This window comes from Notolabrus celidotus, chromosome 2, assembly GCF_009762535.1.
Source record: "Notolabrus celidotus isolate fNotCel1 chromosome 2, fNotCel1.pri, whole genome shotgun sequence".
Lineage (NCBI taxonomy): Eukaryota > Metazoa > Chordata > Actinopteri > Labriformes > Labridae > Notolabrus > Notolabrus celidotus.
Genome location: NC_048273.1, coordinates 33,899,069 through 33,926,439, shown reverse-complemented (window position 1 = coordinate 33,926,439; position 27,371 = coordinate 33,899,069). Strand labels below are relative to the sequence as shown.

The 27,371-nt window shown below is 39.0% G+C and overlaps 3 protein-coding genes across 4 annotated transcripts; all 3 read right to left on the bottom strand.

The window, feature by feature from the left end:
- Nucleotides 1–1,917: 1,917 nt before the first annotated feature.
- Nucleotides 1,918–7,978, bottom strand: med8 (mediator complex subunit 8). 2 transcript variants are annotated; one of them, XM_034677191.1, is made up of 7 exons: nucleotides 7,895–7,978; nucleotides 7,494–7,615; nucleotides 3,692–3,836; nucleotides 3,464–3,604; nucleotides 3,246–3,333; nucleotides 2,907–3,167; nucleotides 1,918–2,197 (listed from the first exon to the last, which is right to left on the bottom strand). In XM_034677191.1, the coding sequence occupies exons 1-7, from the start codon at nucleotides 7,898–7,900 to the stop codon at nucleotides 2,127–2,129; spliced, it is 834 nt and encodes a 277-aa protein (XP_034533082.1). In that variant the 5' UTR covers nucleotides 7,901–7,978; the 3' UTR covers nucleotides 1,918–2,126. The 2 variants fall into 2 exon arrangements, with proteins under 2 accessions (XP_034533082.1, XP_034533087.1); XM_034677196.1 differs by having other exon boundaries at nucleotides 2,928–3,167.
- A 2,262-nt stretch (nucleotides 7,979–10,240) lies between these two features.
- Nucleotides 10,241–17,429, bottom strand: aldh9a1a.1 (aldehyde dehydrogenase 9 family, member A1a, tandem duplicate 1). The gene is made up of 12 exons (XM_034676923.1): nucleotides 17,298–17,429; nucleotides 16,886–17,038; nucleotides 15,137–15,282; nucleotides 14,629–14,758; nucleotides 14,383–14,517; nucleotides 12,494–12,690; nucleotides 12,078–12,218; nucleotides 11,786–11,974; nucleotides 11,506–11,593; nucleotides 11,205–11,346; nucleotides 10,886–10,998; nucleotides 10,241–10,740 (listed from the first exon to the last, which is right to left on the bottom strand). The coding sequence occupies exons 2-12, from the start codon at nucleotides 17,025–17,027 to the stop codon at nucleotides 10,646–10,648; spliced, it is 1,518 nt and encodes a 505-aa protein (XP_034532814.1). The 5' UTR covers nucleotides 17,028–17,038; nucleotides 17,298–17,429; the 3' UTR covers nucleotides 10,241–10,645.
- A 2,648-nt stretch (nucleotides 17,430–20,077) lies between these two features.
- Nucleotides 20,078–25,375, bottom strand: tmco1 (transmembrane and coiled-coil domains 1). Its single transcript, XM_034708326.1, has 7 exons — nucleotides 25,105–25,375; nucleotides 23,137–23,214; nucleotides 22,979–23,038; nucleotides 22,794–22,840; nucleotides 22,550–22,617; nucleotides 22,173–22,317; nucleotides 20,078–20,553 (listed from the first exon to the last, which is right to left on the bottom strand). The coding sequence occupies exons 1-7, from the start codon at nucleotides 25,172–25,174 to the stop codon at nucleotides 20,455–20,457; spliced, it is 567 nt and encodes a 188-aa protein (XP_034564217.1). The 5' UTR covers nucleotides 25,175–25,375; the 3' UTR covers nucleotides 20,078–20,454.
- Nucleotides 25,376–27,371: the final 1,996 nt, after the last annotated feature.

Genomic DNA, 27,371 nt, shown 5'->3' with positions numbered 1-27,371 from the left:
CAAGCACCAAATGCTTTTACTTTCAGATGACAGGAAACATTTATTTTACTCTGAAGGTTCATTTTTCTTCTTGGAAGTAATATTCAAATGAAATGGTGAGTGTGAAATTCAGTTGAAAGCTGCAGAAAAAGTTAGCAGACCAGCATACTTTGAAGGTGTTCTGCTCAGAATAACCTCAGAATGTTGGCAGCACTGAAGCATATCAACATAAACAATTTTCATGAATGAGATCATCTTATTAGATACAACTGATCTACATGATGTCTAACAACATGCTCTAAAATTAAAACATCTCACGTCATTGTGCCTGTTCATCTAGAAAAGACCACATCAGTCTCTTAGTGCCTGAACCATCAAGGTTACATTTGAACCAATATTCAAGCGAACTGTTCCACAAAAATGCAGCTTCAAAATTCTCTGACAATCAGTTTCATGTAATATCATCGATCCCTTGTGGATAACTGTAATTTGAAACAATCAAATTGGTTTTCAGTTGACCCAGCTAACAGAAGAGATGCAATCAAATCAGGGCAACTTCCTCTGAGGGTCATCACTTCATTAGAAAAATAATGTAGAAACAAACCATTGTCTCTGTGTTTGTCAGACTATTTACTAAAAATAATGTGTGCCTCATTTTCCTTCAATTTTATGAGAATTTTTTATTTTTTCAATGCGTCTAAATATTGATTTGAGTAGGTTTTAAGTTCTTAATGGCATTTATTAAAGTATTCATTTATCATTGGACATCAGGGAATTCAACTAGTACATACTTGTAATGGCTGGAAATGGCCATCGTGCATTCAATATGCTCCATTTTGTTTAAGTGAAGGAATAACATTCACTGATGGGTAAATTAACTCAGTCAAGTCTTAAGTCTGGGTATTCCATTGTATGACAGCTGGAAAAACAGAAATCACAACTGAAGAGTGAAACTCCAGCTATCTTTCGAATGGACAGCAGACTTTCAAACGCTGCATGAATCCTTTAACTTTAGGGGAAAGTTCTGCAGATAAGTTAATTCAGCCTCTCTGGTTCTTAAGGTTTGCAGGATGATGCCCGTTATGTCTTTGTTTATAATTTGGAGCTCATCTGTGGACGCAAGGTTGACCTTGCGCAGCTTTGAGCTGTCTCAGCAGAGCGTCTGACCGTGGTGGCTGACACAGCGAGACGTCTGCCTGTTTGGGGACAGAGGGTGTATGTAGGTCAGCCATGGGCCTGCTTGCTGTGACAGCAGCGCGGTCACTGTGCTGTGCAGCAGGACAGGGATTGGAGTGGACAGAGAGAGCCGGCGTGGAGAGAGGCCCCCCTCACACGTCAGCACCGATACTTCCTCATTTGCCCCCTTAAACACTTTGACATTATCAGGCCACACAGAGCGACGTCCTCCCTCATTACTCTCACCTTTAGGTCTGCAGCAAAATGGGCAAAGAAAGGCATGAGGGAGAAACCGGCAGAAATACTAACAGACATCAGATCATGGTGCACGTCTGAAATGTTAGATGGTCATTTGATGGGTACTGTCCCGTCCACGTCAAAAGCACTGTACACACTCCTCATGCAAGGTAACATTTTTCATATCCCTGGATTTGTAAAGACAAAGGGATTTTTAAAAAGGGAAAACTGTTTCAACTACTTGCAAAATCCTTAAACATAGTTTGCTTACAAAGGATTAAAATATATATTTTCTAATTTAGAGAATAACATTCCTAGAGTGAGATGGGTTACAAAACATTAATCTTATCCATAGATTACTTTTTACAAACTAAAATTAACCTTGCTCATTTAGATGCATCTTTTATTTAAAAAAGAGAAAACAATACAGTTCCACACAGCTGATAAATGGTGACATACTGCCCCCTGGTGGCTGCAACAGAACTGCTCAAATATTATATCAAGATGGAAAATGAAGCCTCATGGTTGCAAGTATCAACATTTTTGTAACATGATTTTTAATGTGAAATTAAGCATATCAGTGGAAAAGACATCAGAGAAATAACTACAACAAAGGCTGGTCACTTCCAAAAAAAACTCTATAAAGAACACATAATGGACATTTCTCCGTTATAAATTGTTGTCATTGAGTCTCTGATATGCAACGCATTCTGAATACAGTAATAAGGATTGGCTCATCGGGGGTAAGGATGCATTGCGCTGGAGGCAGATTTGATGTTTGTCTTGATGCTGCTTGGCATTTTACCTGAGGGGAGGAAAAAAAGAGAAAATATCACCAAAAATGTTGATGTAAACACAGGCTACTGTTCCAAGCTGAACAGATACACAGAAAGAAATCAGCAAACTAAACCGTCAGCAGCACAGGGGTCAAGTTTTGATAAAGGAAATGTAAAGACATGCTCTGATGAATTACAGTGGAATTAAAATAACTGTGTAAAATGATAACAGAGGCTGTATATTTGCCAAATTTCAATGCTAACCTGGTAATCTCTCAAATGTAGCACACAATGGTTATTTATTTGAGAACTACTACTGTGTAAGTAGCTCTCTTGGATTATTATGTTTCCAGCAGTATTGTCAGTCATACCAGGGGGTCATAATAAATGTATCATAATCCTGAATTTATTCCAGAAAGCTGTGAAGTAGAACAGGCTTTTAATTTCTAATGAGTGACCGATTACTGCTGTATCAGTGTGATGTGTCTGGAAGGATTTTAAAAACACCCAACAATCAGCTATTCCTTCATTCAGTGCTCATGTAACTACTCAAAATTATTAAACGCATCCATATCCTGAAATAGAGAAGTTTTAAATCAGAAGTTATCAAAATACTTTCATAATCAGGAGATGAAGAGCAGAACATTTTTATCTTGACAAACGTTTCTTTGTTTTAAAATATGAACACGTGTTGTATTTTGCAAACAAGCACTCACTGTTTGTGTGTGGAATACTAACCCAGCTCTCCAGGTCTCCTACCTGGCTGCCCTTGCTGCTGTGGAGCCACAGGTCCTCCCATACCTGCCTGCTGGCCTGAGCCCCCACCAATAGTAACCTGCTGTAAGGTGGGACCTCCACTCATCATGGGCCCCTGCCCTGGATGACCTGAAGCCACCGGACCGGGAGGCCGACATTTGGAAAGCCCTTTTCCAAATGCAACAGCTCCAACCAGCGCGTTGGTGTCAGCAGGGTTGAAGGACGGTTTGTTCTGACGTATCGCTGAAAAACAGTCACATGGTCAACATGATTATGGCTCGACTTGTGATTGATTATCTGGACAGTGTGAGTGGAATGTACCTGAACTTTCTGAATCTCTGTCATCTCGAGGATTGTTGAGCTTCTCCAGCAGATTAGAACACAACTTATTTAACGTCTGGATCTGTTTCTGTTGATAAAAACACAACCCCAGTGTTAATGCAAAATACTCAGATGTATGCAATGTAAGGGAAATGTTTCTTTCTCCTTCTGTACATAATTAAGACAGCATTGATCCACTCGGTCTATAACATACTGACCTGTGCCACATCCGGGCCAATCCGTGCTGCCTCTACACTCAGCTGCTTCTCCTGCTCCTCCACCTCTGGGTCAGGCTTGGTTCTCAAGTAGTCTGGTACAATCTCATGGCTGAACACTGGCACGCGCTGCTCTGTGAGTTTCTGTGAGGGGACAGGAAGAAGTCAGTGTGATTGATTTAAAATTGTCTCAGAGCAGCAGACACATCACTCAGCGGCTCTGATACTCACTGCTAAATCCTCATCTCGGTCCGGAGAAAGGAGCAGCGGAATTATAACCTGGTTGCGAAAAGATGGCGTTTTCTCATTCTTCAGAAGTTTATTGATGGTGTTCAGCTGACCAGAGAGAAGAGCAAAGTTGTCCAACACAGAGGGCCTGAATGAGACAAACACAGATCACAGCATGTGAGGAAAAATACCAATCACAGGAGAATCATTTGTAGCATCTGGTTTCACAGCGGTGAAGATATTTAACTGCACTGATTTTACACCGTTATGAATCTAATTGAGCAATCAGACCTTTCAGATATTGTTTGTTAACATCCAGTCAGAGTATGTTAATTCAGTGTCTTCAATCACACAGACTAGGGTTGTAAAAAAAAGTTGATACACTAGTTTTTGTGATACCGACATCATTATTAGATTTCCTCAGCCTGCACTAAAAGAGGGGCTGTGAAGTAGGGATGAGTCATGATTTTAGTTTATATAAAATCAAACAGTTCATGTGACCATAATATCTTATTACCTCATTATTCTATCTATCTATCTTAATTCCAAGTGCTGGTACAACAGGGTTGGTTCTGTGAGAAAACTGCAGAGACTTTGTCAGCCGTCAAAGAGTTTGATGAGGATGTTCATCAAAAATGTAACAAAAATGAGGTTGAATACAAAGGTTGCTTGGTAAAGGTTAAACTGACAAACCATTTGTCTACACAACTGTGAGAGAGCAAGTTTCCATTAAAAGTCAAATAGTTCCCAGTAAATATTGAATCCTACTTTTGCTGAGATACCAATCCCTAATATGAAGGTAGGAATAAATTTACTTCGTAATCACAAGTCCAGATATCAGTGTTTTAATTGCATAAAAAGATGAACTTCAATATTTCAAGGATGTGGTGGCTTATGTCATACACTTTGACATAAATGCATTTCACATTTCTTTAACTGTAGCCTGTATCATACATGTCACCAATGTATTGCAGTTGCACAGCTCTAATACAGACAGAAAATACAGCAATCAAACTGTTATAAGACATAATATATTCTAAATTAAACAGAGACATTTCATGATAAGTAATTAAGTTCCTCTGAAATAAACAAATGGTGTTAACTTGATCATTTTAACAGAGATATTGACTTAAGTCTTGACATTTAAAGCAGGGGTTCCCAAACTTTTCAGCTCACGACCCCCAAAATATAGATGCCAAAGACTCATGACCCCCACTGTCCCTCAAAGTGATTTAATGTGTCTTTATTTAGCTGGTCTGCAGAAAATGACCCTACCAATATGAGCATGTGTCTGTGTTTCCTGTGCCTTTATGAATGAACCTACTGCTACTGATGCTTTTGATAATTAACTGTTCACTAACCCTAAACTTAGGAGGCATCGGGCAAAAAGAAAGGCAGAAAACTCATTACATTTTCTTTTTTCAAGGTTTTTTTTTTCAAGTTTAGCTACTATTTTTGTCAATAATTTTTACTATAATGGGTCACGGAGTAAACATCTGTTCAGAGAGAGGGACTTCGAATGTCAACAATATCCCGCCCAACCAGATCTCCTCTTAGCCCCCCAACCATAGACTGTATAAAGTATTGACGAAGTATCTGTGACGTCACACATCTGTTTCTGAAGCGCTGTTTGGATGCCAATCGTCGTCGGCAGCCATATTGCTGCTGCCGAGTGATTGCAGGCTTTGAGCCTCCTAGCCCGCAGTCAGCTGTGCCTCTCATTGGAAGACTCGTAATCAAAATATCTTTGAAATTGTCGCGTTAGAAAAAGATTCACCCCCCGTACAGTGTGAGCCGATCGAGAAATGAGCTATCCAGACTACACTCGTCTTTTGTACCAGGCTGTAAACATGTTTATTTCTGCTGTAAAGATCGGTTTTTTTGAATTGGTGTGTATGTGGTTTACAGTACTTCTGGAGCCAGCCTCAAGCGGATCCTTGATGAACTGCAGTTTTTAGCACTTCCGCATTGGACTCATATTTTTAGACCGGAGGTTGCCGCTTGGTCCCAACACAGATCGGCGTGTGCAGTCATGATAGTGCCAAACTCATAACCAATCAGAGGATGTAGTAGGGGACGCCCCTTAACCAGTCAGGACAGAGGATTGGAGATAAGCTATGATTGGTCCGTCATAACAGGAACGAGGGGAATAATAACATTGCATGATACAAAGGCATTGGAAAACACAGAGATTTTGCAATAGTCTCAAATTACTTCACTTACCGATGAGTACTGATGGGTATTATGACCTTTTCTCCAAACCCAGCAGAAAAAAAGTAACGTTTTTACACCATTCCTACCAACAGCAGTCATTTAGAGACAAATGCTTCATCTGGATAATAAACTTTAAGTACAGTATTTGGGACTCTGCTGCAGGATTGTGGAGAATTCAAAAGCCCTTATCTTCCTTATCTACCATGACTTCAAATCATAGGCATTTCTAGCCCATTTATGGGGGTGCTTAAACTGAATCCTAGCACCCCTAAAATTTGAGAGATTATTTTTTTTACTGTATGTCCTTTTGAACAAGCTAGAAAAGTTTCAAAACCATACAGTACTTGGTTGAAACGTAATATTTTAAAACACAGCAGCTCCATCCACCACCCCACCCCCCCCCCTCAAAAATGGTTTGATCCACCCTATCTCTCCCACCTGTCCCCAGGTCGGGCTCTGAGCGCTCTATCTGCACAGAGCAATGCACTGCCTTACAGAGTGGGTGATAAGCAGTAGTATTGTAAGTACCTGGCTTAAACCAGGATATGTGGCACATTTCTTAACTTCTACCACTCAATACCAACACATTATTCTCATTACCAGTCCTCATTTTGCTGCATTTAATCGTAGGTCACTGTTTATGTTGTTAGGTAGGCGTTAGCTGACTTTTAGTCTAGCTAGGAAACGTTACAGGTGGTCAGACAGTACCACTGTCCTCTGTTTGAATTGGAATGAGAGAAGCTAGTTGTTGTGTCATGTGCATGTGTTAATATTAAAGATAAGGTGCTACTAACTAGCTCACTGACTGTAAGTTTTCATCTAGTTGAATACAATCTATTTGTATATTATTGTCAGTCCAAAGAGGGAGAGATGAAAAAGGGGAAGGAGATGAGAGAGTGCAAGATCAGGAAGAACCAGGTAAGAAAACAAACAGAGAATAGTGGCACACAAAACTTATCAAATTATATAATACAGACAAGGAAAAAGGCAGAGTCAAACATTGAAAAAGTCCACTTCTGTTAATGTGTTTACATGTTGTGCATTGCATTTCAAATGGAAGTCCAAAAAATAACTCCAATGTCAGATTTTTGTATTTTTGGTACTCACTATGTAGGGCTGGTTTACTCCATAAACATACTGTTTATATACATGTTGAGGAGCTGCTGTATCAAAGTAAGTTGTCTTTCCCCAGAAGTTAGGGTTACCATATGTTTCTTTTATGATTCCAATCCCTTTCTCTTTTGCTGTGGCTCAGCATTTAAATAACCTTTATCAGATTTGATGGTGTAGTCACAGACTTTCCCAAAAAGTGTTATACTTTTATTTCACAAATGTGGGAATGACATTCCATTGAAATGTACAAAACAGTGAAATGTATCTTGCCTGGCCGGGCAGCTCTCTGGGTGCTCAGCACCCCTAAACATCCGACCCTAGAATCGCCCCTGCTTCAAAATATAGTGTATATGTCCTGTGGAGACCCCTAAGTATCCACTCTTATTACATATCTATAAGTGATTACTTTTGCGTACATGTTGGTAATAACTGATACAGACTTGTATTTGTGTAGAATTGCCAGTTTGAGTTTTCTCACCATGTTAATCTCTCGTATTCATTTTCCAGTTTGTAGATGAAACTGTGCAGAGCGCTTTTGACGTGAGAGACTCGAGAGGCGAGAGACTCCACAGACGCCTCCAGCTGCTTCTCTTCTCTTTGCTGTGGAAGAGAACAGGATTCATTCAAACATATATAAAGAAAACATCAAACAACACTAACATCTGTGAGGAGGTGCATGTTTGTTGAACTTCACTTTAAGGTTAACCTGAGCTAGTTGTTATGCTAACTTTTACTCATTTGGCTGGTCAACAGAGCTACCAAAATCAGTAATCCAGATGTTATATATGTAAGCGATAAATATGAACTAAAGAATATACAAAATGTACAATAAAGCATCATACTTTCACTAGCAACACATGGAAAAGAAGACAACAGTACCTGCATTGTTTATGCTAGGCTACAAGCCAAGGAAGGAATCCGACAGAAACACTTCCGGTTCACGTTTTCAAAATAAAACCATTTGATTTTAAGTTGGGGTTTTTTCTTCAACTTTATTATAGATATAAATAAATAAAAAACAATGGGTACATTCAGAAGGAGCATCATACATAAACAATCATTAAGGACACAGAAACAATACAGCTTCAGTTGGTAATTTAAGGTAAAATTATACATACATAGAAAATAAATAATAGAATAAGTTGAGTAAGGAGAGGGCATAATTTTACAATTCAGTGAGGAATTATTTTAGGGAATCATATATTTGAAGAGCTTTTGGTCCTTTCATTATTTTCAATGATTTTAGGTGTATTTGGAATTAATTTAGAAAAACAACAACTTTGGGGGGAGATTTCATAGTGCTGTTTTTATGAATAAAGAATTTTGAGAGGCACAGGATTATGTTACAGCAGACTTCATCACTTTAAATTTTTAATATCAAACCAAATGTTAAGTCATTTATTGAAAAGGAAATGGGAATGGATTGAATTTCTACTTTTAACCATTCATGGGTATCAGTCCAGAAGGTTTTCACAGTTTGGCATGAGAAGAATGGTTCGTCAACTCCACTTCATTTTCACAAAGGGGGCATAAATTGTCTTCAAATTTAAAGGGTTCGAGTAATTCTTTAGAAAGATAAATACTGTTCATAATTTTAAAGTGTGTATCTTTTGCTTTTGGTGGTATAGGGAATGTGAGATAAATCGTTCTTAATTTTTCCTTTGATTTTTTGTCAAATTTATGTAAAATATCAATCATGTTCTGTTTTTCCCTGGTAATAGTATTTAATTAAGATTATTTCTTATCAATTTATTATTAATTTTTTTTTATCTAGAACTGACAATCCTTGAATTGAAGGTAGTTGTGGTGCTTTTCTTTGATGTGTCATTATATTTTTGTTAGGAATACAAATTGTTGGGGAAGTGCTTTGTGGAGTTTAATAAAATCAGATTCTGGGGGGGTTGAAATTATGATTACCACAGAATTGTTCAAAATTCAAAAGATTACCAACTGTATCCATTAAGTCACTAATAAATCATATGTTCCTCTCATGCCAGTCTGCATAGAATAAAGATTTGTTCTTATGTAAAATATATCTGCTATTCCACAGTGGCATTATGGGTGGATAGTTGTGTGATTTTAAGTTAAGAACGCTCTTTCATTAACACTTTTTCTTTTTTTACTACAACTAAATACGTTGTGAAAGTGCCTCCAAAATGTGTAAAATTATTTTTTTCTGTTCCGATGTTCTGTTGTCAACTCAGAGAGCTTGTATTGAATGGGGTTGGAGAAAAAATTATGGTGATATTACTGTAAACAGGGTTCTGGCTGTGTGTACAAGGTTTGTATTGAAATGAACAGAATTCAGCAGGATACTGGATCATCAATTACTATGACATACTTAATATTGAGTTTAGCACAGTTTCAACTTGTAAGAAAAGTGATTAGAGCTCATCAGGGGGAATTTCAGATACAGTGTATTGTTTAAAAATGAATGATTATAGATCATATCTAATAAAGTTAGAATTTGCTTGTCAAGACAGGTGATTGAATACTAATAAGTTATATCAGAACAATTACATTCTCACCAACAATAACTCAATCAATCAATCTATATCAGTATAGCGTCAATTCATAATAAATGTTAGCTCACAACACTTAACAAAGGTGCACAAAATACCCTTTGTTATAGTATTTACAATGACCTAACATCAAAGATTAAATCTTCTATTATCTAATCTCAATCCACCATGAACACAGCACTGTGCAGCATTTAGCAAGTAACAGTAACAAGGAACCAGACTTCTGTTAAAAAGACACCTGTGGCAATAATAATAAGAGTCTGATCTTTGCAGTTAGTCAACAGGTCCAATATTAGCATTTACAATAATAGCTGACATTTAGAATGAATGAAAAGATAGGAATGATATCAATTATTGTAGTTGGAGTCAAGCATACAGGTAGAATTCGCTACTGCAAGTTGGACATGTGCTGGCATAGTATTAGAAAAGCTAAATATAGGGGCGCTGATGGCCTAGCTGTCTAAGCGCCCTGTGTACAGAGGTCGCCGGTTCGACTACCGGCCGTGACCATTTGCTGCATGTCCTCCCCCACGCTCTACTCCCCTTATCTCTCTACAGCTGTCCTATCTTTAAAGGCAAAAATGCCCAACAATATAAAAAAATCAAATAAAAGCTAAACATAGACTTAAGTAATTTGAGTAATTAAGCATGCCCCTTCAATCAGTTAAGTTTCGTGTATTAACAAGCAAACAGAAACAGAGACTTCATAGCCAAAGCATTTTATTTTGAAAAAAAAGGGGTAGTTTGCAGATCAAAAGTGTGCAAAAGCATGATGTATAAAATTCTGATACCAAATGTGTCAGGTATTCTCCTCTGCTAATTTACAATTTCACAGTACAACTCAGAGTGTTTCTAAATAAGGCTCTAGGTTTTAGTTCCACAAGTGCTCTTTTTTATTAAGAGTGATATCAGGGCTTATACTTGTGTTCTTCTCTAAAAAGGTGGTCCACTTGAAAGTATAAAAAGGAGAGAAGTGTGAACATCTAAGAAGGCTTACTGGAAACATTGTGAAATCAAAACATGGCTCAATTCTGCATAGCGCATGACTAAATGAAGAAGTGACATTTTCAAAGTTCTGGCACAGCAGTGTAAACTTAGGGAGAGTTGTTTAGAAGAGACTGTCGACATCTCCCATTTCCACAACGACAGTCTTCAGCTGGGAGTAGTACTCGATTGTAACCTGGCCGTTCTCTCTGCCAAAGCCTGGAAAAGCACCGGACACATAATGTAAACATGTCATTGATACCAGAGACACTAATTCAAGTCACTCACTGAAATTTAATGAATTGTTGTGTTTAAATAGAACAAAAGTTGTAACTCTGATGTATTTCACTGTAAAACACCATACCTGAATTCTTGTATCCTCCAAACGGCACTTCAACAGGGCTGATGTTGTAGTTGTTAATGAAGCAGGTCCCTGCCTCTAAGTTCTCAGCCACACGATGGGCTCGAGAAATGTCCCTGCAGGCAAACAAAAGGAACATATTTCAGATTCTTAGCATCAGAAACACTGAGCTGCTTGCTTTGTGAAAACCTGACCTGCAGTCATTTGAGTGCAATAACCATTATTTTCAAGAAAAAATGCCTTGCAGCAGCATGAATCAGCAGTTGCAACAGACGCCTGAGTGATGGCAATCTACGGTGTGCTCTGTACATCCTATTCTGACCTGGTGAAGACTCCAGAGGCCAGTCCAAAGGTGGTGTTGTTGGCCCTCTTGATCACTTCCTCCTCTGTGTCGAAAGGCAGCACAGACATGACCGGGCCAAAGATCTCCTCTTTTACACAAGTCATATCATCCCTGCAGTTATCTGTGCCAGAAGAAGGACTGAATGTAACATATGGTGCATGCATACAGGGTGAAACATGACTCTAGTTGTGTAATAGTATATTATCAGCAGCGAAAAGTGAGATAAATGAGTGTTGAAAGAAGTACAAATGACATACTGGAGGGTATAAAAGAGACTTACCGAGTACACAGGGTGACATGAAGTAGCCACCTTTCAATTTGGGGTCACTGGGAAGGAAAGGCTCTCCTCCACATCGCACTTTGGCTCCCTGAAAACAGACGGATTAGTCAAACATCTCTAAGAACTAGTCCATATTAATCAAACTTGGACCTAGCTGGTCTGGTAAAAGTGCTGGAGTTACTATCAAACTAATGATTTTCAATAATTGTCTCTTCTGAGCTGCTAAATTCTTATAACTAGTAATGTTCTCTCTAAAGTAATTAACTCATTTAACACACACCTCTTTCTTTGCCTGATTGACGTATCCCAACACTTTCTCCAGCTGTGGCTTGCTGATCAGTGCTCCCATTCGGGTGTCTTCCAGCAGGGGGTCACCCAGAGGGATGGCCTTGGTCCTCTTCACCACCTCTTCCAAGAACTGAGGCATGATCTCCCTTTGCACGTATACTCTGGTCCCATTGCAGCAAACCTTGAAAACAGAGACACACATTTATACCTGTTACAGCTGAGAAAGAAAGCGTGATTTCAGGTAATATCATACAACAAGAGTATAAAAGACACAACTGTCTCACCTGTCCTTGTGTCAGGAAGTTTGCCATGAGTGCTCCCTTCACTGCATTCTCCAGCTCACAGTCTTTAAAGATGAGGAGGGGAGATTTTCCTCCAAGCTCCAGAGTCACCTGCTTAACACTTTTTGCAGACATTTCCATGACCTGAGAGAAAGAAGATCCAAATGGGTTTTATGAACAGAGACAACTAAAGCCTCTAAGAATAGCTAAGACAGTTTTTGCATGATATTAACCCCAGAATCATGCAAAAAATGATACCCCGACTTTTAAAATTTTAAATAAGGTTTCCTACTTCCCATGCAAGCACTGTATTCCCTCATTCTACAATGCCGTGTCTTGAAACATTGAGGTAATCAAACACGTGAAAGGTATTGTCCTTCAAAGGTAAAAAAAAAAACAGCACTGTAATAGTCCCCTACCTTTTTGCCTGTGGGCACGCTGCCAGTAAAAGAGACCTTAGCAACCATGGGGTGATGGCAGAGCAAGCTGCCTGTCTCTGCTCCACCTTGTACCACACAGAAGAGCCCATCAGGTACCCCAGCCTCTTTGTAGATCTCAGCCAGAATGACAGCAGTCACCGGAGTCATTGGAGAGGGCTTAAACACCATGGCATTACCTAAACACAACCACATGTTTTCAGTAAACGTTAATGTTTACATTAGAGTCCTGCACCAGATTTATGTTACTGGTAAAAAAGTATGCATGTACATATGATTACATTTCCCTTTGCAGATGAATGTTGGCAAAATCAGTGTCATGCATAAAAGTTGCCGTACAGCTGACACATGATGAGGGATGCAGCGATTAAAGATTTTGGTGGTACGATTATTGTGAGAGAAATAATCACGGTTTCACGATTATTATACGTTTAATTTACCAAGAGGTTTTGAGGGTCCTTCCCCAGAACATTTAGTGACAAACACGTTATTTGTGTTCTGGAGCACTGTGTTCTGTACTCTCATTTTACAGAATCATGAATTATCAGATTTTAACATAGTAGTCTATTCTAGTTGGAAAATATTTCATGATTTTATTCATTATAGCCTTTTGTCTCTTTCAAAACCATTCACATGTCCGAAACAGTTATTAATATGTCAAGCTGTTCACACCAAGGGAGAAGTTCCCTTGGCTGGTGGTGAAGCTTTCAGCAGTGTGTCTGCCCCCTGGTGGCTGGCTGCAGTATAGGTCAAAAACTCTGTCTCCCCCATTCATTTGAATGGGGGAGCAGTCAAACTTTAAAAACTAAATACACGTCGTACGAATGTTTCTCACATCTGTATGCTGTGCTGATATGTAGTTAGTATTTGACTGTTTTGTGTTCAAGGCCTCTTTTTTCTGAAAAGTTTCTTTTTCGTTAGTTATTAGAGTTTAAAAAACAGGGTTTTACTTCGAGGTTCCCTTTGATTCACAGACGCAGTAGAGAGAAACTTCAAAGGACACACAGCGTCTTGTGACGTTACGCTGTAGGGCGGAGCTTATTATAAAGGCTTCACAGGCTCTGGCTGCACAATGGCTGCGCCCAGGAGCAGGATTTTTTGGCTTCAGAACCGTACAACGAAAGAGGCGGAGCGACGCTGTCCATTTTTATTTACAGTCTATGGTTTACAAGACCTGACTGAAGCCTATCAGGTTATTATGAGCTCTCACCTCTGTGTCTCTGCCTCAGTCAATATTTGGTTCATAACAAATTATTTTATTTTGATTCTTATATTATCAATATAATAATGTAATCCTCTACAATACTGCTGCATGTCGGAGCTTTTGATAACATGCTGACACACTTTAATCCTGTGTGAGTGCTAAATATTAAATTAATAATTAAACTGACCGTGTTTAGACGTGCGGAGAAGAGAGAGAGAGGAAGGAAGGAGGAGAGAGAGAGAGAGAGAGAGAGAGAGAGAGAGAGAGAGAGAGAATCCAAATATGGATTGAAGACGTAAATGGAAAACAAGACATTAGATCATGGAGTCTGGTGTTGCTCTGTATAATGTAGGCCTTTAGTATAACTTTATAACTAACACCATCAGTGTATGAAATAAACCAATCTGAAGTCTCTGTCTAATTTTTCATTTACAAGTTGAGCAGAACGTACCGAATTGCCGGACCCTTTTTGACAGAGACATTAGAAAACCTCGGTGTAGCTGAGCCTTCATGATTAGATTAACTGTGACACTTTTAGCCACGGTTATAAGTGAACCTGGTTAATCCAGACATCCCTACGCATGATTGCTGAACCAAACTACAGTAAAATGTCCCTCAAATCTTTGTATGATTTTGAAATATCTGTGATGCACTTTGACAAACTCACCACATGCCAGAGCAGGAGCAGACTTCCACGCTGCGATCTGGAAGGGGTAATTCCACGCGCCGATTCCGGCACACACACCAAGGGGCTCTCTCCTGGTGTAAGCAAAGGCCCCACCAGGAAGCTGGATGTGCTGGCCTTCAATGAATGAATGAAACACCAGGAAAATTCTTTAACATCATAATACCAAGTTTCTGAAGTAAGAAAACAACGCGTGTTGCAACGAGAAGAAAAGTTTTGTGCACCTACCTGCAAGTGTACCAGCCAGCCCAGCATAGTACTCAATACACTGCCAAGCAACATCAATATCCACCAGTGCTTCTGTGATGGACTTGCCGTTGTTGATCACTTCCAGCTTTGCAATGTTGTCCCTTCTTTCCTGTTTTTATCCAAAGAAAGGAAAAACAAAGCTGTAGATACATAACTTTAATAAAACATGTTAAAAGGAAACATGCAGCTTAATAACACATGAATTGCTTTGAGCTTATGTAATGATATAACAAATTGGGCCTAAATTCCTCCCTAACTTAACTTCAAAGAGGCGACACCGACAAATGACGGGTAATATTGTGGCAATGTAGGCCAGCAGTTCAGGGTGAGGGCATGTTTGTTTTGCTAATGAATAACTAGTGTCCATCTTACGGCGGGCTTTCAGGATTAATCAGTCAGGATCAATTTATGCTTCACAACACGGACATATTACTGGCTACGTTTCAGTAATGCAGATTGTGATGACACAGCAGCTTGACCGTCTCACCCTGATAATACGTGCAGCCTCCAGCATCACCCGAGCCCTCTCCATGCCCGCCATCTTGCTCCATTTTTTGTAGGCAACATGGGCGCTGTTTATGGCCTCGTCCACCTCCTCAGACCCACAGGGGAACAACTGGCACAAGACTCGGCCTGCAGAAACAAAGTCAACAGGTTGCAGACTTACTGAAATCAAAATGACATCCCAAGAATGAGAATCCAAGTCTGTAGTTTCAGGATTAATGGTAAATGGTAAATGGACTTGCTTTTCTAGTCTTTCTGACCACTCAAAGCGCTGTTACACTACTTGTCACATTCATCCATTCACACCCATTCACTCGCTGATGGTAGAGGCTGCTATAGTAAGGTATTAGCATAGTAGTAGATGCATCGAACAAATCAATGACTGGACGAGCCAGAATTTTCTTCAGTTAAACAAAGAAAAAACTGAAATGATCGTTTTTGGTTAAAGGTTACTACTCTGCTTCAATGTGCAAAAATGAAATGTTCAAACCAAGCCAGAAACCTTGGTGTAGTCTTAGACTCAGACCTTCATTTCAGCAGCCACATTAAGACAATTACAAAGTCAGCCTACTATCACCTTAAGAATATATCAAGAATTAAAGGACTTATGTCTCAGCAGGATGCAGAAAAACTCATCCATGCATTTATCTTTAGCAGACTAGACTAATGTAACAGGGTCTTTACAGGACTCCCTAAAAAGTCCATCAGAATGCTGCTGCTTGAGTCCTAACAAGGACCAAAAAAGTAGACCACATCACTCCAGTTCTTAGATCTCTACACTGGCTTCCTGTCTGTCAGAGAATAGACTTTAAAATCCTGCTGATGGTTTATAAAGCACTGGATGGTTTAGGCCCACAATACATTGCTGATCTGCTGCTACTGTATGAACCATCTGGACCACTGAGGTCATCAGGTACTGGTCTGCTTTCAGTCCCTAGAGTCAGAACGAAACATGGTGAAGCAGCGTTTAGTCTTTATGCACCACACATCTGGAACACACTCCCTGAAAGCTGCAGGTCTGCTCCAACTCTCACCTCTTTTAAATCAAAGATTAAGACTTTTATTTGCCACTGCCTTCCTATCTTAGCTTATTTTAACTCGCTTTAAATGCAAATTTTATTTTTAACATATTTCTAGTTCTCCTTTTCTTTTCTATGTTTTATTATATTTGTAATAAGAATTGTGTTCTTTTATGCTTGTCTGAATGTTTCCAATGCTTTTAATGTTTTAATGTAAAGCACATTGAGTTGCCCTCGTGTATGAAATGCACTATGCAAATAAAGCTGCCTTGCCTTGCCAGTAACTACATAGAGATAACCAATCTTGTATCTCATGGTTTTGTTTTCATTTGTAGGTCATAAAGAGAAATCACTACCAAGTATGTCTATTTCATAGCCATCTTAAAACTCCCAACAGAAGCTTTAAAACAGAATAAATAATACTCCATTATTAAAGTAACAGAAATAAATTGTTGGGAAATGAAATGAAAAAAAGCAGAAAACCTCTACCTCCTCATATTTTCCTTTCAAAGTAGATATAAGATGGAAACCATATCTGTATAAACCCCTCAGTAACTACAGCACGTCTCTGGAGACGGAGTAATTCATTCACTAAGGTCAGGGAGGATTCGGTTACACAACAGCCTGTCCTCAAATTGAACCCTCTGATCGGGGTCCTCTCGTGTTATTTACATGTTTAAACATAATACACTTTATTGTCCGGTTGTATTTACCAGTCGAAGGTTCAAACACAGGCTCTGCGTGGTTTTCCTCCCGTGCTTTGACTCTCTTTCCTCCCCAGTAGTTCAGCGCGTCTGTGACCACCACGGTCCCGGTGCCAGCTCCGGGCATACTGTCGAGCAGTGACTGGGACATTTTCAAACGGACTGGACATGCAAAAAAACACAAAGAATGAAATAAATTGTGCAGGACTTCAGTTTGCAAAATAGTAATGAATGCAACAAGAAAGCCAACGTCACTCTATATCGCCCGATTAACTGTGCACACTGCTACAGCGAAGCAAGCATAATGAATGCACCTAGCTTCACTAACACAAAGAAAGAGGATATCTCTATCTTAGCATAACTGTGCATGCACAGGTCGGCTTTGTTAACAATTGATCAAAGTAGACATCTGCTCCCTTACCGAGAAGGCTTCAGAGAAAGGTCTGCACGTACTGTCTCAGGGCAGTCTCATACGGTCTCATATGATCAATGCACACGCCCCCAGGACCATGATCAGGACCAGGACACGCCTCACAACCACAGACTGTAAAATACGCCCAAACAAATCCCTTAGTGTGCCCTCTATGTGTGATGTTTGGATCATTGTGTGACAGAGATTAGATTAGATTTTCAATTAGATTAAGTTTATTTTGGTCTGCATCAACAACCAATACTCTCCTCCACAACATAGGAGCCATGTAAAAATCACAAATAAGTAGGCTGAAGTCAAGGCTTATCCTGCCTCCCCTTTAACATAACTTGTACCGTATAGGCAACATTGTGCAAGTAGTTATGTTATTTTATAACAAAGCAATCTTTAAACGTTGCATTCAGAAACAAACTTAAAAACCAAAAATCTAAATCCCCAGAAATTTAAATCTCAACAAGCAGCAATTCAGAAATCTCAGTGACATCTAGTTTAAATTAACATTTTATACTACATTCATATATTTATTTATCTGTTTATTTTTAAGCATTTTTTTAATACACAAAGGGAGTTACACATTTTTAAATCCTCATCACAACTGTTTCAAACGTTTACCCCTCTAGCAGATACACACCTCTGTTTTAGATTTGTCCTTATCTTTGTTTAAAAAAAAACCAACCCGTTCCTCTTAAGTCATACATGCTTTCTCTGAACCTCTGAGTAAATTATGTTTTGCTTTGTACATTACCTGTGCAGGTTTGTGTTCCACTAAATCATAAAATTTAAGGGCCTTTAAACTAATAAATAATGCATTGGTAGGTTCAAGGTAGTTAGATTTTGATTCTTATACATCTTTTCTGTGACTTAAAGATGGAGTTAGTGTTTGTTTTATAAGCGTTACCCCATACCTCCACACAGTAGGACACGTATGGAACAATGAGGGAACAGTAGAGTGTACAATGACTTTTGATTCAAGAATTCCTTAGTTTTATACAGTATGGCAATGGTTTTTGACATTTTACTTTGACATTGTTTATATGGGGCTTCCAATTAAGTTTGTGATCAATGATCACACCCAGAATTTTATTTTTTCAAACCGAGCTGCTAAGATTTGGAAACATGTGGTCTTAAACTTAAGGGGCAGGTATTATGAGTTTTTCCTCCTCCTGCTCCTGTTTGTTCATGGAGTGTATATTGGTCAAAAGAACAGGAAGGAAAGATGTTCGAGCAAAATCCCATGAGAGGGAGTGATGTTGTGGCTTGTTTATTGAAGGCACTTCTAATGTTCAGATCAAGTACCATTGCTTTTATGCAACAGTTGAGGCATAAAGTATTAAAATGAATGAAAACACTATTCTTGTAGTTTGTTAATTCAAGCCTTCAATAATGTTATAAGAAACTGACTGTGCATTTACTTAGACATGTCAACAAGTGGGCGCTGAGAAGACCTAATTTATGCTAAGTTAAACAGGCAAATCATTTCAAGTTTTTCATGTGAAAGCGAACCAGCAGAAAGAAGACGATAGTTCCAACTTTATGATCAATGGAAGTCAAAATCCTCCTGTACAGTCGTGGCCAAAAGTTGAGAATGACACAAATGTTAGTTTGCAGCAAGAGCCAGGAGGACCGTCTCTTAAAGTTGACTCAGCTGTGCAGAGCTTGCTTAGGAATGGCAGCAGGCCGGTGTGAGTGCATCTGCAGGCACAGTGAGGCAAAGACTTTGGGCAGATGGCTTTGTGTCAAGAAGGGCAGCAAAGAAGGGAGTGGGCTCACTCACAATTTTGCCTGAGAAGACAGCCATGAATAAAGAATGATACCAAAACATCCTCCAAGACCAAATTCTCTCAACCATCTAAGAACAGTTTGGTGACAAACAATGCCTTTTTCAAGCATATAGAGCACCTTGTCATAAGCCACTAGTGATAACTAAGTAGCTTGTGGAACAAAACATCAATATTTTGGGTCCATGGCCAGGAAACTCCATCCATCCATCCATCCATCCATTTTCTTCTGCTTATCAGGGGTCAGGTCGCGGGGGTAGCAATACAAGCACTTGACCCAGACATCCCTCTCCACAGCAACACTTTCCAGCTCCTCCTGGGGAATCCTGAGGCGATCCCAGACCAGGCGGGAAATATAACCCCTCCACCTAGTTCTGGGTCTACCCCGGGGCCTTCTCCCTGTTGGACGTGCCCGGAACACCTCTAAAGGGAGGCGTCATTATCAGATGCCCGAACCACCTCAGCTGACTCCTTTCAACGCAAAGGAGCAGCGGCTCTACTCCGAGCTCCCTCTGGATGTCTGATCTCCTGACCCTCTCTCTAAAGCTGAGCACAGACACCCTTCAAAGGAAACTCATTTCAGCCGCTTGTATCTGAGATCTTATTCTTTCGGTCATGACCCACAGCTGAAGTAAATGTCTTCTCAGGAGACATAGACATATTACTTTGTTTGCTTCCTCCAGGGATGTTTGTTCTCGACACAAGACTCACAAATTAAAACAGAAACAGAGTACAAGTGACTACATCTAGGCTGTCATTGCAGATGGGAGAGAGGGGTGGGATTTTGGATTTGGCTTTGTTGCATGACTCAAACTGGTTGGGCAGCACACATGGTTCCTGAAAGATGGAGGAGTGGGATACCTCTTTACACTGAGGTGTGTTAGCTGTCAAAGGACAGTGACAAAGACGGTAGTATGGGTACAGAGGATTTGGTTTTCAGAAAATAATTCAAAAGAAACACACATTCAATGAACAACAGTCAATACAACAGAGTGTAATCATAAAACTTTATTCATACGTAAGAAATAGGGATACAAGCAATGACACACAATAATACTGAAAAACGGATCAGATGTTACAGTGCCAATCAGAGGTTAAAATCCCCAAACTGTATGGGATGTGCTGAAAACAAGTTAGACGTTTGTATCCTTTGGAAATCAATATAATTAAGAACTAATCTTCTGTGTCTAATTTCTAAATGAGACAAGTTTAATAAAGTTAAATAAACATGACATGAATCATAATGCAACAGAAGGGAGTGAAACATCAGCTGCAACAGATAACACTTTAGTTCCAGCGCTGCAGAAGCAGTTCTGTGTCTACACACACAGTCAGATTGTAAGATCGTCTCTTTCAAACCTTCCTGATGATTAAGAAAACTTAGCTGCCTGAGGAGGAGGTCCCAGGAAACCTCCAGCCTGTTTGGTTGCAGCTCTGGAGGGCGCCAGACCAAGCATCTTCTGAATGTTCTGGAGAGAGGATCGGGAACAAGACACTCAGAGACCAGCGATTGTTCATCAGATTCATATTTTTTTCTCCAGTTTGATTGAATTCTTCATTTGATTTTCATTAGATTTCTAATTTTACCCAAAGCAAAAGAAAGCCAGAAAGAAATCCACATCAACTACTGTCAGTATATTCAAAGTGAATATAGAAAGAACACCTTTGTGCAATTGAGCTCAGTCAATATCAAAAGCCTATTAACATCACAATATCAAGCCACAGTGTTACACTGGTTAATATAGTATGTCTTTATTTTGGGCACTGCATTTTTGTAGTTCTTCTCATGTGCTCTGACTATTCAGCTGTTACTGTTTTAGATATTCACCAAAACATTCAAATTGTGTTCATGAAAGCAGACCCAACCTCAAGTTTTCTGGAAACTGCAGAGTTGAACTTTCAATAAACATAAAATGAATACCTTGTTTCACGTTTTGTAAGATTTACATTTTCTGAAGGAGTGGCTGAACTTGTGGTCATCAATGAAATAAAAATCTTGGACTACACTGCTGTCCTGTAAGGCCATTAACACTTATAAGATATCAGAAAACAACACAGTGGATGAGGACATTGATAGGCAACATTATCAACATTATCAATGCCCCTCCCTCACCCCCCACACTGCCGCCATCCTTGTCCACAGCCTTGTCACTTCCCGTCTGGACTACTGCAACTCTCTCCTCTTCGGCCTCCCTCACAAATCCCTCCATAAACTCCAACTGGTCCAGAATTCAGCTGCCCGTATCATTGCCCGAACCCCCTCCATCCACCACATCACTCCTGTCCTCCAACAGCTCCACTGGCTCCCTGTTCAGTTCCGTATTCAATTCAAAGTCCTTCTGTTGACATTCAAGACCATCCACAACCTCGCCCCCCCATATCTGTCTGACCTCCTCCATGTTCCCACTCCCTCCCGCTCCCTCAGATCCTCTTCCTCCATACACCTGTCTGTCCCCTCCGCCCGTCTCACCACTATGGGGAGCCGAGCATTCAGCCGCTCTGCTACCCGTCTCTGGAACTCATTGCCACCTCAACTCAGAAACACAGATTCTTTCCCCCATTTCAAATCACAACTCAAAACATATCTGTTCAAAACCGCTTACTCCGTCTGACTCCTATTGCACTGTCATTTTGTTATTGTTTCTATTTTTTCTTACCCCTTGTTAGTTTATATTGTTTCATTTTTGACTCTGATTTTGTTTCCTTTAATGTAAATTCGTGTATGTATATATTTATATCTGTGCGGTGTCCTTGAGTGCCAAGAAAGGCGCCTTTAAATAAAGTGCATTATTATTATTACTTACATTACATACAATATGCTCATCCTGAGGATGGTGCCAGAGGAACCTGTTTCTACTCAAATACAATCAGCTGACGTTAGATTTGCTGTAAAACCAGTCCTTAAATGTCACAGTGTTCGTTCTGATAAAATACATTTTAACTTGAGTTTAATGCAGAAGTGTTAGCATGCTGAGTTTGATTTCATGTCTACAAGCTTTGTACATTAGCCCATCACTTGCTGAGTGAACTATCCAGTGACAAACAGAAAAGGAAGCGACCCTCCCTGGATCTTAAGTGTGTTAGTTACCTGTCTGATGGACATGGTGCAGAGGATGTAGAGGAAGATGAAGGAGCAGTCAGTGTAGTCCTCGCCCAGCAGATTACGATGTGAAAGTCCCTGGATGTATGAAAGTGGCACGAATGGCAATTTTGCCACCACTCTTCCATCGAAGCTGAACAAGAGAAAAGTAAGAGAGGCGTGGGCTCCAGGATTTGTTCAAAACTATCAAATGCAGAAGTCACAAACACCTTATGTTATAAATATGTATCTGTCTACTTTGTCCCAGTCAGACAAATATTATTGTGCACTGACTTTAAGTCATCACTGTGTGAACTTTGACCTCATGTCTGTCATTTTATAAGAAAGAATACACATTTTATTTCAACTGGCCGTGTGACACTTACATGGAGTTGAACATGCCCATCAACGCTGTAAAGCAGAAGCCTATGGCGAACATGGACTTCATGCGCACCTGCAAACAAACAGATACAAAAAAACTCATTTTAAACTAAATTACTTTTAATTGCAATATGTTTATTCTAAACAACAGTTTAGGGAATAACAATGAAATCTGAGATATGTCGTTTTTTTGACATTTGGATTGAGCTCTTAGCTTTAAGAATGCATGTTCATTGTGAACAAACTCACCATGGACAGGTCTCTGTTGTTGTTCTTCAGTTTCTCTTCTTGTCTTTCTGTAATACATTAAAAAGTACACATCGTTACAAAGAGACACTGCATTGATGTGAGGGTCGAGGTTTTTTTGGTCTAATTTAACAATGTTTGCTTAAGGACAACTTTTCACCAGTCACATAAAACCACTGAGTTCTCACCAATTTTTTTCTTCTGTTGACGTCCAGCAGATTCTGTGATGGTTTCCTTTTTCTTCTCCACTAACAGAGCAGCAAAAAATCAGAGGCATGAATCAGTCAGAATAAAAACAACCTGTTCTTAGTTTACAGTGGGAGTTGATCGCGTACAAGACACTTACGTTTTTTGCTTTGTTTTTCCACTTCAGCCTTTAGCCTCTTATACTTTTCAGTGCGATACACTAAAACCCAAGTTATCCCTGAGGAAAGAAAAGAGTGATGCAATTTGAAAAATGTCTCAACACTTCCTCCAACGAGGAACATGTACACTATAAGATGGTAACAAGTAATTGTATGACTCTACAAAAGGACAACCATACACACTTCAAAAACACTGTCATACAGATTGTACATTACATTTGCACTGCACAATAAATCAAATAAAAGATCATCCTGGTGTTATTATTGTAAATTATTAGTATTGCAGGTGCTAACAAGCAGTTATAAATTGTAGAGATCTTTTTGCACATTTGTTTGATTATATGCAAGGTCGAAAATAATGTATGATCTTTGTTCCATGACATTAAAATACTCAAGACCATCAAATATGTTTCATGGATATTGTTTGTCTTTTATTTTCCTGGATTAAATAGTTTGCTTGTGAGGAGCTTTGAAATTTCATAATGCAACTAAATATTTTGAAAGAGCAACAAAAATACTTTCTCTCAAGTTCTATACGGAATAAAAAAGTTTCAGGAAACTAAACTGTCTCAGTAAAACAATGTCATTTCAACAACTGAATTTGAATTAGGAAAATTGAATGCAAACTTTGATTTTCAGTGAGGATAAAAAACAGTTTCTGATAAACTAAATTCAACTTCAGGACATTACATTCAGTTGCAAGTTGACTGATATATAGTTTTGACCCTCCTGTTACCCTCAAATTTACTAACATATTTTATCCTTGGGGTCAATTTGACCCCAGCATTTTAAACCTCCAGAAACGGATTGTTACCCAGGTTTATGTTTCAGGTACTTTATGTTTCTTTGTTGACTACCTAAATAGCCCTTTAAATGAAATATATATTAACCATAAACACAATTTAAAGCATTTAGAAGGACTTTATTTGTAAAACAGAACATCAAACTGCTGCAAGTTTGTCATGCTCTCGTCGGCCCTGCTTTGTTTCTATGTAATCAAAACGTATGACACAGGACTCACAGGATCATTGAATGTCTTTAGAGACATGGTGACTGGAAATATTATATCTCAATCTAAAGGTTTGTGGTTCGATCCCAGCTCCTGCAGTCACATGCGGAAGTGTCCTTGGTTATAGTGACCTCAATATCATCCAAAACAACCAAAACAAATGTGTGTAAAATGTTGATATTTCTTATGTTATTTACAGCTAAAACAGACTGGGTCAAATTGACCCCAAGGAACACTGATGCGTATTATTATTATTTTATTTTTTTTACAGGAAATTGGAACATATCAACACTTATGTTTTTCCAGTTTTCCCCATTAAGTTAGGGAAAAGTCATGAAATATGAAGCCAAAAAAAACAGTCATTAATTTAGAGGCGATTAACATTGAATGGGGTCCAATTGACCCCAAGGATAATAGGAGGGTTAAATAATACAAAAATATTTCTAATTATGCTGTATCAGATTTAGTTTTTTCAATGCCCCCCTTTTTTAATCTCAACTCTAAAAATTCAAATAATGTAATTAAATTGTTTTTTTATTCTAATATTCATCATAACCATTTAGAATAAAAAAAACAATTACAATTCGGTCTTTATTGACACATATTTCTGCCCATGGCAGTTAATGGAAGGGATTCAAATGAAATAGATTTGGATTAGTTATGACAATATAACAAAAATAGTTTCAAACTGCTTCTGCTGACAGAGATTAGTGTTTCTCCACTCCAGGCATTAGCTTCGTTAGCAGCCAACTTAACCAGCACACTATCACAACACCGGTCTACAAATCATCAATATGCAGAATTAATCAATGAAGTCAATAGCGTATCTCGTACTATTCGCCGGGTTATTCAGTAAATATAAAGTATCATTTGTATTTCCTGAACGACAGTAAAAAGCCTTTCTGTCGATGAGCCGAGCTGTCAGGAGCATGTCACTCACCTTCGGCTAACAGCGCCGTGCAGACCGAGATGAACACAATCAGAATGGTGTCTGCAAACATCGTGCTCATGGCGGTGTAGTCTATCTGCTGTTCTGTTATCAGATCACAGAGAGATGTAGTGTCTTAATGTTAGTGATAAGACCCTGCGCACATTACACAGGTTAGTTAGTTTCAGCTTCATAAGGCTCTGTCAGCATTAGTGAGAGGGGTCATAATTTGGAAAGCACTTCCGGGTCACCGAAAATCTTCTTCTTCTACTGTGTTGATTAACAGTAGCTGGCTTCCAAGTTGCCACATTACTGCCATCTGTCGGAGGCAGTCAGCTCCTACCTTATACAGTCTATATGTATGTAATGTATATATGTATGCATATGTATGTATGTATATGGTATATATACAGTATATAATGGCTCCTACACTATGCTCCTACATGCTCAATGTTTATATTCTCTCATTCTGTGTCCTGCCGACCAAGGAAGTTGATTGAACATCCTCTGTTCTGTTTACTTGCACCCCTACGGAAGAGGATTAAGGCCATTGAAAAAAAAAAAAATTAAGGTCATTTAAAAAAAATATATTATCAATATTCTGAGAAAAAATTCAGAATTCTGTGATTAAAGTCAGAATTCTGAGATTAAAGTCAGAATTTAATCTCAGAATTCTGACTTTAATCTCAGAATTCTGACTTTTTTCTCATAAAAAATGTTTTATTTTTTTTAAATGTCCTTAATTTGTTTTACCAGTGGCCCTTATTCTCCTCCGTAAGGGTATCTATTGGAAATGTTGACAAAATATTAAGTATTTTATATATAAAATAAGTTTTCCAGTGTTTTAGCGGTGCTCACAGATCATATTTGAACAACTATTCAAGGCACCTATTAATAAAAAATTATAGTACTGAAAAATGATAATAGTTATACATTTGCAATGTACCATGCTGAGTCAAGAGCTGGGCGTTGTAGTAGTACATGTCCTGGCAAGTTTTTCCAATTTTTGTCTTCCTACTCTGGTATGAAATGTGGAAAAATATTTGAATGGACTCAAAATTATAATATATTTATGTATTATAATTTTGAGAACGAGAGCTCTAACCAGAGGAGACCATAGACTGTAAATAAAAATGGACAGTGTTGCTCCGCCTCTTCCCGTTGTACAGTTCTGAAGCCAAAAAATCCCTCTCCTGGGCGCAGCCATTGTGCAGCCAGAGCCTGTGAAGCCTTTGTAATAAGCTCCGCCCTACAGCGTTACGTCACAAGACGCTGTGTGCCCTTTGAAGTTTCGTTCTACGGCGGCTGTGAATCAAAGGAAACCCGGAAGTAAAACCCCGTTTTTTAAACTCTAATAACTAACGAAAAAGAGACTTTTCAGAAAAAAGAGGCATTGGACACAAAACACTCACATACTAACTACATATCACCACAGCATACGGATGTGAGAGGCATTCGTACGACATGTATTTATTTTTTAAAGTTTGACTGCTCCCCCATTCAAATAAATGGGGGAGACGGATTTTTTGACCTATACTGCAGCCAGCCACCAGGGGGCAGTCACACTGCTGAAAGCCTCACCTCCAGGGCCGTACCCGGCACGCTTGGAGGAGACTGTAGTGTACCAAATACGACTAAATTCAGTCAGATGGTGGTATCTGTTAGAGGAACACACTCCTGGAACAAGTTACTACCACACATCAGAAACTGTGACAACTAATCACTCTTTAAAAAAAAAAACCTCAAACATAAATCAGACATGTACCCATACCTAAATACTGATCCTTAATCTGATGCTTTTTGTTCATTGATCTTTTTACCTTTTAACCGTGTTGTTGTGTTGATATTGCCTGCCTGTGTTTTGTAATTCTTGATTTTATCTGCCTGTGTTTTGTTAGTCTTGATTTTGTCTGCCTGTGTTTTGTTAGTCTTGATATTGCCTGCCTGTGTTTTGTAATTCTTGATTTTATCTGCCTGTGTTTTGTTAGTCTTGATTTTGTCTGCCTGTGTTTTGTTAGTCTTGAATTTGTCTGCCTGTGTTTTGTTAGTCTTGAATTTGTCTGCCTGTGTTTTTTTAGTCTTGAATTTGTCTGCCTGTGTTTTGTAAATCTTGATTTTATCTGCCTGTGTTTTGTTAGTCTTGATTTTGTCTGCCTGTGTTTTGTAATTCTTGATTTTATCTGCCTGTGTTTTGTTAGTCTTGAATTTGTCTGCCTGTGTTTTGTTAGTCTTGATTTTGTCTGCCTGTGTTTTGTAATTCTTGATTTTATCTGCCTGTG